The sequence below is a fragment of the Amblyomma americanum genome, chromosome 1 (assembly GCF_052857255.1).
Source record: "Amblyomma americanum isolate KBUSLIRL-KWMA chromosome 1, ASM5285725v1, whole genome shotgun sequence".
Lineage (NCBI taxonomy): Eukaryota > Metazoa > Arthropoda > Arachnida > Ixodida > Ixodidae > Amblyomma > Amblyomma americanum.
Window position 1 is genome coordinate 212722316 of NC_135497.1, and position 16982 is coordinate 212739297.

The 16982-nt window shown below is 47.0% G+C and overlaps 1 protein-coding gene across 5 annotated transcripts in view; it reads right to left on the minus strand.

Annotated features, from left to right (window-relative positions):
- stumps (DBB domain-containing protein stumps) overlaps positions 1-16982 on the minus strand; it is a 117262-nt gene that overhangs the window by 72487 nt on the left and 27793 nt on the right. The window contains exon 1 of one of the 5 annotated variants that reach the window (XM_077648425.1): positions 7246-7674. The exons of 3 other annotated variants lie outside the window; for them this stretch is intronic. In XM_077648425.1, coding sequence (XP_077504551.1) covers positions 7246-7315 — 70 coding nt within the window. In that variant the 5' untranslated portion in view covers positions 7316-7674. Of the gene's footprint in view, positions 1-3706; positions 3917-7245; positions 7675-16982 lie in introns of those variants that run through there. One more of the 5 variants, XM_077648427.1, reaches the window with a different exon arrangement.

Sequence of the window (16982 nt, forward strand, 5' to 3'; positions counted from 1 at the left end):
ACTCTAAAGGCACTTTGAACTAATGCTCCTTTACGCTCCCAAAGGAGCACTACTTCAAGGGAGTTCGTCCGTGCTACACGGTCGCGGAAACGACCTTCGCAAGAACTTTTTAGCGCCCTCATCGGCGAAAAGCGTTATTTAAATTGCAAACCTCACTGCACATGTAAATGCATAAATGTCACATGTTTTTAGTAAATTAGCTTTATAACCGTATTATGTTAAAGCAACGCAATTTTAACTGCAATAATGGACACGATTTTCCAAGTACAGAGGCATAACATCACAGTGCTGGCCACAATGAGCCCAACTCGCTCGTATATCTGGAACGAGAGTATGGCGTGGTGAGACTGCCACAAAACAAATGATCTTATATTTTAAAACACCACTAATCTTATGAAGTGAATTTATAAAACGAAAATTGAACGTTTCTTTTCTCAATTTATTTATGCTGTTAACTCGCTGGGAGAGAGAGTACTCCCTTGAAGCCTCAAAGGACGAACTCGAGCTGCCTTGTTTCGAAGCTCCTTTGAGCTAGGTGTCCTTTGGCGCGTCCGTGTGGCAGCGTGCGTTCGTCCTTAGAGTAATGGAGCACTAGTTGGAAAGTACCTTTACAGTGTCCGTGTGGACAGGGGGTATAAGTCTAAGCACGAAAGGCCTTTGTCCCCGTGCCAGCAACCGCAGGTTGCCCCTTCCTCCTTCCCGGAAACCAAAAACCGAAGTTCGGGTCGCCAACGCAATGCCTTGACATCCTCCTCTTCCGCTTCTTTCTGTAAACGTGTTAGCCCTGCCACCATCTTTTTACTTACGTTAAGGTCTTCCAGGCTTCAGATGGAGGATGACCAGTGCCTTCCTTTTCTCGTGCTCCGAGCACGAAATCTTGGAACCGTGAGTTTCCGTCAGAATACAGAGTTGCTGAGAAGCCGGTAACATAGTTTCATAAGACGTTAGGAAAGACTGCGGATGCCTGAGTAAAGTATGAAATGGGGAAAATAGTGGCAGCAAGGAAACGGGGCTATGAGTTGACGAAAACAGCTCTGGTCGATCACCATGTTGAAATGCTTTCCGCTAAGCGACGTTGCAAGAGCGGAACACTTGTGAGGTGGCTTGAGGACTCTAAATTCGATCCAATATGTAGTGTTCTGCTCCTGTTTACCATTTCCTATGTTTTCCTTTTCAAATCATGTTTTCGCTAGGCAGAAAACAGTGTGACCGTTTGCTAAAAATGGAAAAGCCTCATCACCATCAATATCACTTTAGGGTGCCTACCCGAGGTGCCTATACCCATAAACTTCCACGACTCGTGCCTGGCTCTACCAACGCAAGACTAGCCAGCAAGAAGAGAGCGCTTCACCTGCGTGCGCCATGTTCGGGAGAAAAACATGCATAGAGAACTAAGAAGTCCGTTGAATGGTCACATTTGTCATACAAGCAGGGGCCTGCTCCTATGGCGCTCATTGAAGCGTGTTGGGCCGGCAGTCAGCGCAATAAAGAGGCCCTAAACACGCGAGGAGGTCGCCACTGAAGGTTCTCCGCTAGCGCGTCCAAGGCGTCCGCCGCGAATGGGCCGAACGAGCCCGAAAGGGCGCCAGGGCTGCGGAAAAAGTGGCGCAGAATCTGCCGCGATTGGCATCAATTGGCCACCGCTGCGTGCGCTCTGGCCTCGAGACTCGAGTTATGGGCTTGGCGTCCTCAACTTCCTAATCCTGGAGGCTGAGTGTGCCGCTACGAACTACAAAGTAACGTAGCTGTGATGGCCCGGCTGTAAGAGTAGCAACTATCTTAGCTCTACCATCAGAGCACGTGACATGTCCATGCAAGGAGGAAACTGCCTTGTTAAGTGCAAAAAAAAGGCTTTTTTTTTTCATGCGATAAAGAATACCTTCCTGATTTCTTCATGGAAACAAGTTCAACCTCCAGTTCCAATCTGTGCTCAGGAAGCAGTGTTACAATGTTACCGGTCCGAACAGAGCTATGAGATGGAAGGCTCGGCTCGCTGGAATGTTGCTCGCAGGGTTAAACAAGAAAGCCCCCCACGAAAAAAAAAAAAAACAAGTACAGCCCACCTGCATGCTATCGATTTATAAAAAAACGACAAGCAGAAAATACTAGTTGAGGTGCGCTGTCAGGTTTGGTTGTGTGGTTATGCCTTCATGGCTTCATCAAGCTAATGATTCTGGTGAAGACAACTTATAGGTGTGCTAGATTTTAGTCACTTCACCGTCACCACACCACAAACAACGAGCCCAGAAGTTTACACGCATGAACTGTAGTCGCAGAAATGCCTTGATGGCAGCGGGTACTGTAATACGCTCTCCTTGGTAAGGCTTGATTTTTGCCAACTGAAATCCATCCGTGCGGTGCTATTATACAGTAGGGCTGCCTCAGAAAGAGATAGAATTCCTTTCGCTGCAAGCTTCTTGCATAACAAAAATTGAATGTGAAGTGTATAATGCAGCGCCACACAATCGTGGAACAGGCCTGTATAAATGGGCGGCATGATTTACACTACCACTTTGGTTCGTGACCAGCGTGAGTCCGTGGGCTGCTGAATCACAATAGCCAACGTGACGATGGCTAAAGGCTGGTTCACATGCAAGCGACTGAGCGGATTGAGCGGCGCGTCGAAGGCGAAAAATATCCAACTTATTGGAACCTCGCCGCTCAGGCCGCTCGAGCCGCCGCGACGGCGCTTGCATGTGGAACAGGCATCGCTGGCACTTGTGCGAGCCGATCGCGGTGCCCAAACACGTACCGACGTACAATGACAGATGCACATGAACAAAGTTGCAAATGCAGTCTTAAAATATTGTATACCATAACTAAAAAACGGGTTCAGTTGACAAAAGAAAGCAAAAAAAAAACACTGCAGGCTACGAGTGTTTGTGCGCTCTGTATAGCAGCAAGGTGACCTACAGTTTTGAGCTTCATCTTCAGGATGCATCACCGGTGCGCAGAACAGTCAGCAAGTTCACAAGACGACATCCACAAAAACGAAGAGAAATGCGAAGAGAGAAATAGAACAGAACACAACCCACCAACTGGCCGTAACAGATCGGAGAAAGAGAAAGTGATGCATTTGAAATTTCTCTTTCTCCGCGTTACAGAAACGTCACTAGTGCGGCATTAACGCTGCTTTATAATAGGGTGACCCCAACACTTGAAGGGATAGGTCGCCAAATCCTAAAACTCGTTATTAAGGCCTCTACGCAGCTGATCTCTAGCATCCGATCTGAATCTCGGCGCGATTCGCACGGTTCACCATGCGAGGCGAGCTTTAAACGTCCTTTCCAAGTTTCATTGTCGCTCAATGAGAGCTACTTTGGTAGCCCTTCGCGCAGGCACCCGGCTCCTGTGGTTCATCGTGCACTCTACGTCGCAGTGTGCCTGCAATCTAGACCGAAATTAGTACAAACGGCAAAATGTGCACAAATTTTCTTACAAATGACAGATTTAGCCACAATTTTTAACCACGCAGTCATACAAGCGAGACTTTACGTCTGACCTATTGTTTACATGGCCACAGCAACGACGACGCGACCATTTACACGTGCATTGGCTGAGTAAAGCACCGCGCGAAAAAGAACCAGACCCGCGTTCGGTACCCGACAACGTCCTCGCGCGAATGTCGGGATACCAGAACAACCGTCAAGTTCTCCTTAGGCGCGGTTCCCGTGAAGTCGAGTTAGGAGCAAGTCTCTGCACTGACCTTTTCGAAGACAAGCGGCCCATCCTTTGAACTGCGACCAGGTCATTCTACGAGGCTCTCGCATGGCGCTGCTGGAAGTGGCCCCCGGGGAGCGCACACATGCCAGGATTCGTCCGACGCACCAGTGCTCGGAGCGGCTAACCGCGTGTGCGACTCGCCAGACGAACCGCCAGACGGGGGGCGCTCCACTACGCGCACGAGCCCGGCCGAACCACGCTCACGCGGCGCCACCGAGATTCGAAAGGGCTGCTGCTTTCCCCCTTGCCCCGAGCCCCTGAATGGGGGAGCCCCTCCGCGGGTGAGGAGGTCGCCCAGATCATGTTCCAGATGCGCCGCTTCATTGCGAGCGCCGGAAGCGGTGAGGAGGGGGCGTTCGGAAGTGGGCCCATATCCGCTGTCGCCACGAGCCCCAGCCCGGTCCCCCCCATTTCCCGGCCCCCTCGGGAGCCGCCCCCCCCCCTTGCTCTTCCCCCTCCCTTTCTCCTCGCCATCACACCCCCCTGGCGCTGTACGCGGAGGACGCCGCCCCTGGTCTTGAGCGGTGCAGCCCGAGCCTCTCCCCACGCGAGCCCATGCCACGGGGCCCCCTCGTTGTTGACATCGCGGAGGGCAGCGGTCGACGTCCGGCAGGGGAAAGCGCACGAACGCCCCAAGAGGGAGTGCGAAGAAGGAAGAAAAAAGACTAAGCGAGCAACGGCGCGAAAGCAGAGCATATTAGAAAAAAAGGAAAAAAGACGGGAGTGTTCGCGAGGTCGGGTTGGGTCGGGTCTTCTACATGGATTCCCCCTCTTATGATTTCGGGTGAAAGCCCAAGTCGAGTACAAGGGTACCACGCGTAGAAGAAATCACGCCTGAAGAAAAGTCGCCAAATCAGAAGACCAAGATGGAAAAAGAATTACAAAAGCGGCAATGGCGGCACTGTACCGCACAGGACCATGAAAACACTGTACATGGAATGGTCGCACTTTGTCATTTCTTAATTAAGATAGATAGATAACTGAAGGCGCTGCAAGACGCATTGACTACTACAGTATGCTTTACCATCTGTTCTGTCCTTAGTGCTGAATCCTAAGAGCCCATTACAGAGCAGAATTTTAGTACCAAGAAACGTATACAAGGTGAGCTTGGTAGCCAGCGCTAGTGGTGATCGACTTCGCTAAGAGACTTGCAAGGCCCGATACTATCTGCTACAAATTTATGCCGTTGCATGATGAAACACGGCACTATAGTCGGGTACAAGTCAAGAAAGAAACGAATTTTCCCCGTCTAAGGGCCATCTTCTAGCTGATGGCGTCGGCTGATTCTCAATAACCTGCTGGCAGATGAAAGAGGATAGTCATCTCCATGCACTGTCATGCTACTCATGATCCTGTAGCGTTACGTAGCGCTCGTGACGTCAGCAGTAAGGAGCTGTCATTGGCTTGCCAAAAACCGCATCGAAGAGGTGGGGTGCTCGGCCGACAGGAGACGACTACGTGTCTCCCTTTCCACGTTCTCCTATATTTTCTAGCCGTGGTGGGAGAGAGAAAGTACCGAGCTGGGTTGGCTGAGTGACGCTTTCGTGGGCGGAGTGCGGTGCCGGTCTGTAATCTTCTTTTTTTTATACGAAAGCATTATCTGTCCCATTAGCACAAAAGCCGTTGTCTGTCGTCCATGGCACGAAATTCGGAGGATATCAGAACACCTTTTGACGCAGCACAGAATTTCATTTCGGTCTCGCGCAATCGTGGCCAACGCATTTGCGCATGGCCATCACGCACTGCTTGGACATGTGGATCAAGACTTTCGCCCGACCCAAGCGTCCGACCCTTGGCAGTGCGTGCATCATCACTCTACGTCAACATAGAGTACTGTGCACTGGGACTCCAGGTGGCGACACAGTGCAGTCAAGCAATACCTTGTGCAGGTATATATATATATATATATATATATATATATATATATATATATATATATATATATATATATATATATATATATATATATATATATATATATAATGCTTTCGCATTCTGGTCTGACGGGTAAGCATTCCTAAGTGTCTCTGCCGAATTTTCCTAGGTTCTTCGGTCCTGTGTATCAATTGAGAGGGAAAACGCGGAGGCGGTTTTTAATCGTCGATATCTCTTGTGCTACATCATGTGCGAGATCAAAAAAAAATTGCGCAAGGATGACAGGCGATGCAATAGCTACCAGTATTTCGGCTTTTTCTTACCCTCGGTGGACACCGTTTCAGTGGTCCTTTAATGTCAAGGGAGCGGCGGTGACAGCGGCACCTTCTGGGCAAGAGTGACGTTTCCTTCGACACAAGGAATCGAGTCCACGGGTTACCACGGCTCAAACTTCCATCCATGAATGGCCGGTACACGAGTGGATTTAAAAATAAGGATGCCGCTGGACACAATAGTGCACGCAAAAACACAAAGGCATTGTTAGCAGAACCCATAGAGTTAATATGCTGACTCTAGAGCAAAGGCTGCACATTGGGCCCATACAAGCCATCAAGCAGGCTCGAAAGCAGAAGTTTCTAATCGAAACTCCGAGAGGATTTACTCGTGAACATCGTCCAAAATCGTCCGATATTAAAAAAAGGAGCACAATCAGTATGCTAAACATTACAAAATATGTTTTAAAACATAAAACATACGCGTAAGAGTGGCACTGAATTATTTTATTTAATGCAGTTTTCTGGATTCAAGTTCAAGCTTTACCCATCCTTGATTTAGCGAGAAAAACTGCGCTGTCCATAATACTGTATTGTAAGACGGCGACTTCCTGATGTAAGCCGCCTTGCTGGCTCAGCTTTATCCCCCTGACCATACCGGATAAAAACGCCAGCAGTGAAAAACATTTCACATTTCATGATCGTCCATGATATATTTTTCAAGGGCCTACAGGCTTGCAGCTGAAACATGTAAGAGAAACCTCGAAACGAGGGGGAAAACAAAATAAAACGTACTATAGCCTGAAACTATATGCCAACAGGGCAAAACAGTATCACCAAAGATTCCGCGAATGCGCTCGTGCTGAAGGGGAATGCCGCAGGCGCTATTGGTGTTGCGTGGATCGACAACACGCTCGTGCAGCAAACGCACAGGACTGGACGCGCGACATTAGCGATAATTCCTCTTTCGAGAGACACTGCATCTGAGTACGTCAACGATCCCGTCAATGCGGCCTCGCATGTTCACACACTGAAGGCCCCACTGACGCTCACGCGCAGCCGCACTTATGGAAATACTGACATGCTGACATCCGACGTTCCAGACAAGAGTTTTGCTCTCTGTACATGGGCAGCCTGACGTGGCAGCATTTTTACACAAGCGTAAAACGGGGAGCACATACTTCACCACTATGTGCAGACTCGAAGGCGCCCCTATTTGCATTCCTTACGCTGGCTCCGATTCCGCTACAGAGCACGAAATACATCAGGTGCAGCGCATATGCAAACTTGAGGTATCGAGACAGACCGCGCCTCTGCGAGATCGGTGCTGAATGCTGCTGCGTGCGCAATATCGCACGAGTGCGGACCAGCGTACCGTGGGCCGTCCAGCGATGGGCCGTGCCGTCCGCCGAATGGGCCGGGTGCGTCAGCGGTGTGGGAGCCATGTTGCGAGGCGACTCACTCGCTGATCATGCTGGCGCAGTGCAGGCACTTCACGTGGGTGGCCCGGGGCGGAGGCAAGGAGCGCTCGACACAGCGCATGGAGACAGGGGACCCGCGAGCGAACCTCGGGCGTGTGTGCGCGCGATGGCGCTCGCTCGGAACTGCGGCTGCGCTCGCCGATCCCACGCATGCACGTATTTTTAGAGCCATCGCCGGGCGAAAACAAAAACGCGCCGGGGAAAGGGGCAGACGTAAACAAAGGTCGCACGTGCTGCGGCAACGCCTCGGCAGACGCCCAGGAAGGGACGCCAAGCGAGCTGCTCGTAAGCAGTGCCCGCGAAAACTGTGCGGCCCGGCGGCTGACGATGACGGATTATTCGAGGCTACGGATGCGGTTGCCGCGAACCAGACACGTACGAGCAAACTGCGCCGAAAGCGGTACTGAAAAATTGCTTGGCGAAGACAGCAGGATTGTTGGCGCTTCTTGGGAAGCTCGAATCAGCTGTATAGTTGCACACAATTGCAGAGAAAGCTCGCAAAGGCCAGCAGCGACATCGTCTAAGGCGAGAGACTCGATGAGATGTTTACAAGTGGAACAGGATTTGTAAGTGTCAGCCTCGTTGCTACAACCACACGCTGTGTCTTGTGTACTGCCTTTTGCTGTTTTTTTTTTCCTCAAAGAGGAGGGGGAGGTCGAGACAACATATCCGGTTCGGAAGCGCGAGTGAAAAGCAACCATTGCCCGGTGAGAGAGCCGATGAAGCTATACATCAGCTACGCACACATCCGTTAAATAGTAATTTTGGACTCCAGCAGTGTAAGTCGCTCGTCAAGTGCTAGTTCCCCCGCCCCTGCAGGTATATAATATCTGTCTCCTCATTACGTATTAAACAAACAATCAAATGAAATAAGAAACGGACTAGCAAACACCCGAAAGAATAAACTCGCAAACAAGTGAAAGAACAAACAAAGAGGAAACGAAAAAAACCAGCAAGCTAGCAATAAAGCAAACAAATAAAACAAGTTTAAAGCATAAAGTCAGTTTTCTCTGCGGCGTGCACACCTTCTCTGAAACCCTTGGATTTTAGCCGAACGCCGCGTCCTAGTCGGCACTACTGGCAAACGCAAAAAAAAAAAAAGATAGGGAAAAAGAATAGTTGACAGCTTGGACACTCTGCCTCCACCGACACTCAATGCCGCACACAGTAGCTGTCGACCACCCCAACAAGCTTCGAATAAAAAGGCCGGAGTTAGGCTCAGAGTCAAACTGTATATTGAACTGGTGCTGTGCAAACTTCCTAGGAACTATCTCACCAACACCACTGGCAGGAACTGGCCATGGATACTGAGAGGTGTGGCGTGCGAAGGTGTCACACCAACGCGGCCACCTTGAAACCCGCTTGGCACGGACGATGGAAGCAGCGTTCAACACACAGCTTCGAGGAAGTGTGGCGCTGGCTAGAAGCCAGGGCGTATGGACGTGTTTCGAGGCAGGTTTCGACGCAAGCGTGCCGCTCGAGGTTTGACTCCGCGATCGAAGTTATGACACAGGCTGCGACGCAAAGTTCGAAGAAGAACGCACGCTTAACAAGACAGCAGTTCAGTGAACCTCGAGTATATTTATTTATTGGCGCCTCTTGGAAGGCATCGAACTAGAAATGAGTCGCGTTAATACGCCTCACTGCAATGCATGAAGCGAAGGAAGGCGCGTATCGCGTCTCGTGACCCTGTGGTTTTGCCTACAGCGCGCATATTGCGTCCTCAAACTATGGATTGATATATATATATATATATATATATATATATAAATCACCAAAAGATCGCCTTCTTACATTGCCACCGATTCTCTCTCTTCATCTGCAAAAAAAATTTTTGTTCTTCCTGGTCTCTTCCCCCCCCCCCCCCCCTTAGTTTTTTGAACTCGTGCTTTGCTGTAACTTTGTACCTCGCGCACGCTCTATAAAAACTGCGTGTTTCAAACGCTGTACTACACTCGAAAAAGGCTGGTCCTCCAGCCGAAACGTCGTGAATTAAATCCTGTTATGTTTCTTCAATTTTTTGGTGATTTTATATTATATTATATTGACCAAGTCAGCTACCAGAAACCACTTTTGTATATATATATATATATATATATATATATATATATATATATATATATATATATATATATATATATATATATATATATATATATATATATATATGAAGGGAGCCAACAGTCACCGAAACCAAGGTGCATAGGGGAACGTTAATTAATTTTTTTTAATGTGTTATGCTTATCAGTGGGATAATAATACTTAGATTAATAAATCGATTAAAGAAAATTACTTATAAAGCAGCAGATGATATATATGATGAGACTAAACAGATAAGGAACAAACAAGCGATCAAACGAGGCGGTAAAGAAACAAATAGGAAAGCGAATAAACAAACGAGGGTATTGGCCACTCTTCCCGTGTACGTCAGTGGTGGAGTGTGACCCTGTCGTCGTCCTGCGCGGTATAAAAATAATAACGGGTAGGCACCGCTTTTTCCATCTACGAAGAAGGGAAACCAACAAGAAAAGGAAACACAGTGCAAACAACGCTGTAGCGTTGCACACACACGCCCGAAGGAAACGCATCGCTTCTATTTTTCTGTGCGCACGCGACCAGCCAGAGGAAACGAGAGAGAGAGCGATGGCCAGGGGGTGTCGCGGGGCGCGATCGACTCGAGCCATCTCCGCCTGCAGATGAGCGTCGCGGCGGAAACCCGGGGCGTTTCCCCGCCTCGAGTTGGCCCAGCAGCGGCACTGATGCACTTATCAGACGCCCACGTCAAAGAGGCGCGGGGAAGAAGGCCGGGTCAAAACACGAGTATCGGGGCTGCTTCTACGTTCGCGCGTGGCGCACGCGCGCGATCACTCGTGGAAGCGACAAAAAAGAAAAAAAAAGAAAGCCGGCACGGCGGTGCAAGCCGGTGAAGGTCCGTGGGCTTGTTTACGACGCAGCTATCAACTTCATGCTTTTCGTCCAAAGCGGCGAGCGCACAGAGTGACTCGTTTCACGCCCACTGTACTGCACTTGGCGTTCGATATGACGTTGCGACAGTTCGCGCGAAAGAAATTTGGACAGTAAGAGGAAAACATGTCACATATATGTTGCGATGCTAAGAAATCGGTTGCTTGTAAGCGCTTTCTTAGCGCACAACTCTACTCTAAATTTCAGGGCCACTATTTACTTATTGTTCATTTTTTATTTCCTTCCTTCTGCGCCCTTTGACACTGCCTCTTATATACAGCGCTCTTTCCGACACAGCAGCATGCAAGCAGCTCTAAGCAGGTCAGGTGAAACAAAATGAAGACAGACAACTGGGTTAACTGGGGCCAGTTTATAAAGAATAGCGCTCGTCTTTACGCTGCGCCATTCTTGAGTGCGTCGGCGTTTTTTTGTCTTTCTTTTTTCACGCACCTCAATTATGGGTCCTATCTCTCTCCAGTGACGACAAATTGACGCCAGTCTGGGAAACGTAATCGTCCGTTTTTCGCCTCAGCTTCCTCGTTAATCGTAAAGCAAGCGCGATTTAAAGGCGGAGGATAATGGAGCCCCAAATCATAAGTGAGCGAAAAAAAATGTTTACGAGGTAACAAAGGGATCAAATCGTAACTCAGCTGTTTTCTGCAAAAAAAAAATCTCAATATATTGATCACCAAGGGAGATTTTCGTGCTTGCTTTGAGCGTAAAACCACACGGCGACAGTGAAACTCGGAAGTTTTACATTTTGCTGGTTCCTATCCCTTGTTCATAGATACCAATTGACGACGACGGTAGCACCATACGCTATAATGGATTCTCTCAATTACTAGAGTTGCCCTTCCGATGAATCAGTTCTTTCATCAGATTTTTTGTGCTGGCTACGAACGAAGGAAAAATGCGCTGCGCACTGTACGTGTTGCATGTGTTTCCCGTCTGTCTTGATGTTTTCCGGGCAAGTACGTTTTTTCAAAAAGTAAAAATATATATTTTTCTTTTTCTGATGAAAGTTCTTCCCTTTTGGTATGTCCGTCTAATCCAGTGGGACACACCAGCCACGCTTTGGAAAATCTTGGTATGAGCGCATGTATCTTATGGACGCGGATTAAATCATAGGATTGTCCTGCGATCTTTCTGTATAATGTCGACATCGAATGTTTGGGTGCTTCGCGATAGTTGTTGCGTTTTGGAAAATTTTGTGTATGCGCACAGTTTGTCTTGTTCGCCCGGGATGGCAATGCTGCAAGAAACCTCCCTGTCAGGCTGTTTTTTTTGTTAATTCTTGCATAACTTTTTTTTGTCTTGTATCTGAACAAAGAATAAACATTTTCGAGTTGAACGAATCCCCCCTTTCCAGTAGCAAAATTACGCCGAACACGGGCATGTCTTGCTTTAAGTACCGTCTTTGCCAAAAGTAACCGGGCAGCGGTGGTTTGTTTTTTAGCCGCATAGCGAAGCACTTACGGCAGCCCTTAAGCTCTGAATCTGTGCAAAGTAAGGGGGGCCCTTGCCCTCACGTTTTGACGCCTTTCGGTCTTAACGGATGCCTTAAAATCTCCGTTATACGGTTTAGAAGAAAAAATAAACCTTCTGCTCGGTTACTTTTGGCAAGGGTCTACGTGCTATAATTTTTGTCGAATTTTTAGCGCGTCCCGAGAGGTTTTAATTATTTAAGCGCATTTTCTTGGTGATTCTTCGTACATCGCCGCTCAAATAAGAAAATTTATGCTATACCAATCTCATGCGCCGCAGGATAGCAAATGATTTTGCTGGTGACAAAGCCTTGCTTCACAGTCCCTCACAGCATTTGCGCTTTTACCGCGCAGAAAATAAAACCATCAGCAATCTCACCTGTGCATTTAGTTCAACGCCCCAAAGTGGGATGAAGAAGAAAACGTAACTTTCGTGATGATGCAAGAGAAGAACAGAATAAGGAAAGAGAAGCATGTTATCGAGGAGATGGCACCGCGGTTCCCTTCCCTGCACGCGGGAGAACGGAAAGGGGCGAAACAGAGCGGAATGAGAAATAGTAGCCGAATTAAAAATGAAGTGTCAAGTAAGGACTTTGCGCCTGTCAAAGGCATAGCCTGCAAATGGACAGTGGGGCAGGGGCGGCCTCCTCCCTCTCCCCCCCACCGAAGATATATTTTACGCAAGAAAAGCTATGCTGAAACCCATTTTAGTGGCCAAAAATGCACCAGCAATGCATGGTTCAAATGTCCCCCCCCCCCCCAACCCCCCCTCTACCGCCCCCTCCAAAAGCGACCAATTAATCCGCACGTGCAATGAGGTTACAACACGCTGTCGGAACCAGTCGGCCTAGAGGGATTCCTAGGGCGAGAACACAGCCAGAATAGTCGGCACATGTCAGGAAAATTGAACTTTTTCCGTTTATTTTTTTGTACGAGGTGCAGGAGAAAACATTCCATGCTGTCGACACGCAACGGCAAAAGTTAAATACCACGCGCAGCGCGGCGACCGGATTGCACACTTCAACACCATCGATGGTATGGAAATTGTGGATGATCCTTGCAGTCAGCAGCGATGACACAGATGGCGTCCATCCGTTTTTCATTCTCTGCGTTTATTGTTTCATGTTCCCAAATCTGATAATAATAATAAGTACATCATCACTACAGTAATGCGTATGCACGAAAACAAAGTCCATGAAGTGAAGAAAGAAAAAGAAAGGCGTACATTCGCTGTGTGACGATGTTAATAAATGATGCGCTGGGCAGCAGATGATTACACAAAACAACAACAATAATAACAATAATAACTAAAATGGGAAAAGACATTGGCTCGAAGTTAAAGGACTGTTTTCCTCTAAATCAAACGTAGTTGGGCGCGGTTTCTTTATCTTTCCTTTCAAGGTAGTGGAAATAAGACGGATACAAAGATTTTCACTTATCCGTTCATTCAGTGATGGAAACCACAGTCTAAAGAACTGCTGTCAACGTTATAGGAAACATTTTTTACAGCGGGAGGAAGCCACTGCATGTTATATGCCGCAGCAAAGAAACTTAGTCGCGCAATTTTTTGTAAACAACGGCTTCTTACAAAAGTTGTAAAACCTAAAGTTTACCTAAAGTTCAGCTTTTCATCTCGCTTATTGACGTGTTCGCAGGGCGTGCTTGAATGGAAATACGGAGCAAGCGGCAGAGAGATTGCAGTGTGCATATTTCAGTAAGTAGGATATCCTGCAGGTCGTGGAAATGGAGGAAGTTGCAAACTGCCGGATTGAACACACCTCAGTGACGACATTCAGGCGACAGTGACGGCATCAGTCGGTACAGACGGTTTAGAAGAAGACATAGCGCAGCACAACGGGACAGAGAAAAGGAGCACACAGGACGAGCGCTGACTGAAAACTCAGCGTGGTGTCATTGTTTACCCGCGGTCTTATGGTATCTGCGAATGACGGTAAACCTGGCGTAATGAACATGTACGAGCGAATATTGATAAAAAAAGTTGATTACAAGTATTTCTTGTCGCGATTCCAAATTTCTCAATGAACTACACGGTAAACATTTCAAAACAGAATAAACAATATATAAGCGTGTATTCGTGTTTTCACTCACAGTACCCTGTCGATCAAGTTCCCTAAAATATTCTTTAGAACCTAAATATGCAAACTATGGTATCAACAACGAGTAAACAATATGTAAGCAACGAGCACTCTTCACCTACCGAAAAGAGAAAGAAGAGATATTACGTTCGTACGCCTGCATGCCGATCCCCCATTGTGGGTATGTGCCATCTTTTGATAAGATAACAACAGCAGCATGCGACTGGCCTTTTGTTACTGTCACGTAAAGAATATATTTACAAATATTCACAGTGCTCAAAGACGTATCAGCGGCGTTGTAAGAGTTTAAGAACAATATGGTTGTGTCATGTTACTGTGTTCCGTATCACGTTTGTAATACGAAGTGATTATCAACTGATGCTGAACAGGGTGAAAAAACTTTTGGCCAGCCTCCAGTTTAAATTGTGAACTGTAAAAAAGTCACTTTTTCAAGAAGTTTCTGAAGTATTAGTTTGAAAAAAAAAAAAACGTTTCAGTGCGCTTTAAAGAAGAAGAATGCCCAACATGCGTCCAGTTTATCAGGGTTGCTGCCTAACATAAGTCATTAAAACTTTTGCATGAATTGTCTACATATCTTTCAGGCAATGTTCTGTTTTCCAGCCTGAGCTTGATAGACTAGACAGCAAGTCTGGACGAGCAGCTAAAAAGAAGGAAGGAAGCTAAAATGGCGGAAAGTGACAAATGCGTCTCGAAATTTCCGTTTTTTTTTTTTTTGGATTGGCACAGGCGTGCATATAACGGAGAGCAACGCCACTGTAGTAAATTTAACGGAATAGAACACCCAGCACTTGTCAAGCATCCAGATATCACAGGGATTACTCATAAAACCAGCGCTTCTATCTAGATACGCCGAGAAGTGACGGGTATCAAACTGATATGCACGTTGCGCCATCTTTTGGTGCCCAGCCGAACGACAAAGCCCGACGAAACTCAACTTCCTAAAAAGGGCGGCGAATTTGAAAGCACAGACTCTGCTTGACAACAGCTGATTTTCCGTTTATCACAGGAGAATGTCTGAGGCACGTGCCTTTCACGAAAAAAGCAGGGATTATTTATTCCCTCTTTCAATTTAACTGAGGTGCGTCATTAAAGAAATATTACCAGACGATTAAGCTGGTTGGTGCATTTCATAAGGCAACATATGATTGCGCCAATGCTGCGCACCGCCTTTTTACAAGAGGTATTTAGAGGCTTGGATTGGGAACAGCTGGGGATAAGAGTTAATAGAGAATATCTTAGTAATCTGCGATTCGCTGATGACATTGTCTTACTAAGTCACTCACGGGATGAATTGCAATACATGATGACTGACTTAGACACGCAGAGCAAAACGGTGGGTCCAAAAATTAACACGCAGAAAACGAAAGTAATGTTCAACAGTCCCGCAAGGGAACTGCAGTTTGCAATAGGTAGCGAGGCTCTGGAAGTGGTTAGGGAATGCGTCTACTTAGGGCAGGTAGTGACCGCAGGTTAGGATCACGAGAGTGAATAACAAGAAGAATAAGAATGGGATGGAGAGCATGACGGCAAGTACTTCAGATAATGGATGCAAATTCACCATTACCCCTGGAGAGAAAAATGTCCAACAGCTGTATCTTACCCGTATACACCTATGAGACAGAAACGTAGAGATCAGACAAAAAAATTTCAACTTAAAGTGAGGAGAATGCAGCGAGCTATGGAAAGGAAAATCGATAGGTGTAACGTTAAGGGACCGGAAGAGGGCAAAGTGAGTCAGGGAAAAAACGCAGGCTAATGCCATCCTAGTCGAAATCAAGAAGAAGGCATGGGCTTGGGCAGGGCATGTAATGCGAAGGCAAGATAACTGCTGGTCCTTAAGAGTAACGGAATGGATGCAGAAAGTTAGGTGGGCGGATGAGATATAGAAGTTTGCGGGGATAAGGTGGCCGCAGCTGGCACAGGGCAGGCTTAATTGGAGAAACATGGGAGAGACCTTTGTCCTGCAATGGATGATGATTGCGGGGAAGGGACAGCAGCAGAAGGAAAACAAGGCTCTGAATTTATAACCATGTGTGCTGAAAGGTGTGCAAGAGATGTGCAAGTACAAGTAAAACAAAAATAATAGCTTCGATTACATAGGTAAACAATTTCCAAGTTAATCGATGGCGCGTTGGTGCACGCGGATTTGTAGTAGATCAGTAACGGCCAAATATCAACGTCCAAAAAACACACACGACGTGAGGTATTCAAGGCCTTTGTGATCTGCAGGGTTTTGTGATCTACGTTCGTGTGAACACAGAAAGCACGTATATTTACCTGGTGCAATCTCTATTTGTCGTTTTGCTTGACCAAGGATATACATGCGTATTTCATGATTGTTTCAACACCAGTAGTGTAAGTTCATAGCCTTGTTTGTCATCTGCTTTTGTTTCGACCGCATGCTATTTTGTCGCTTTAACTAAGCCAGGGGTCGTTTATCCAGCCTCTGCCGTATTGCCGACTTTTTGCTTGCAGTCAACTGTTGCGCACGAGTTAAGGACCTCTGAGAATGTCATATCTATCAATGCTGCCGGTATATATTATACACCTAGAGAGACTCCAACTTTCTGACAATTTTCTTTGATTCTAAGGCTTCCCTCCAGGAACTCCAGGAAGTCTTTTAGCTGGCAAACATTCACATTGTGAGCTAGAAAGAAAAAAAAAGGTCGAGAATAAAAGAACAAAACTATACACAAGAGACAAACGTTTGGCCGTGTTTTTTTCTCTTTGCAGCTGTCAATGGTTTATCATGATAAGCAAGCAGCTAGTCCTATATTTTACCCGATTAATGCGTCGCAATGGGGATACACAGAACGTATTTGAGAAGTTCGAGAAGTTTACCCGTTGTGCAGAAAAAAACAACAAGATATCACTGCCACGTTCCAGCGGTGCCACAGAATGGTCGCGGGGCAGAAGCCTCCCGGTGAACCCAAAACAGCCCGATACGCTGGAAGTACGTTTGATGGTGATAGCAAAGAAGTATACAGTGGGTAAGATTACTTACATAGCCGTATTCAATTCATAAGTATGCAGCTTTAATTCCCTTATTCAACTGAGCTACTTGTT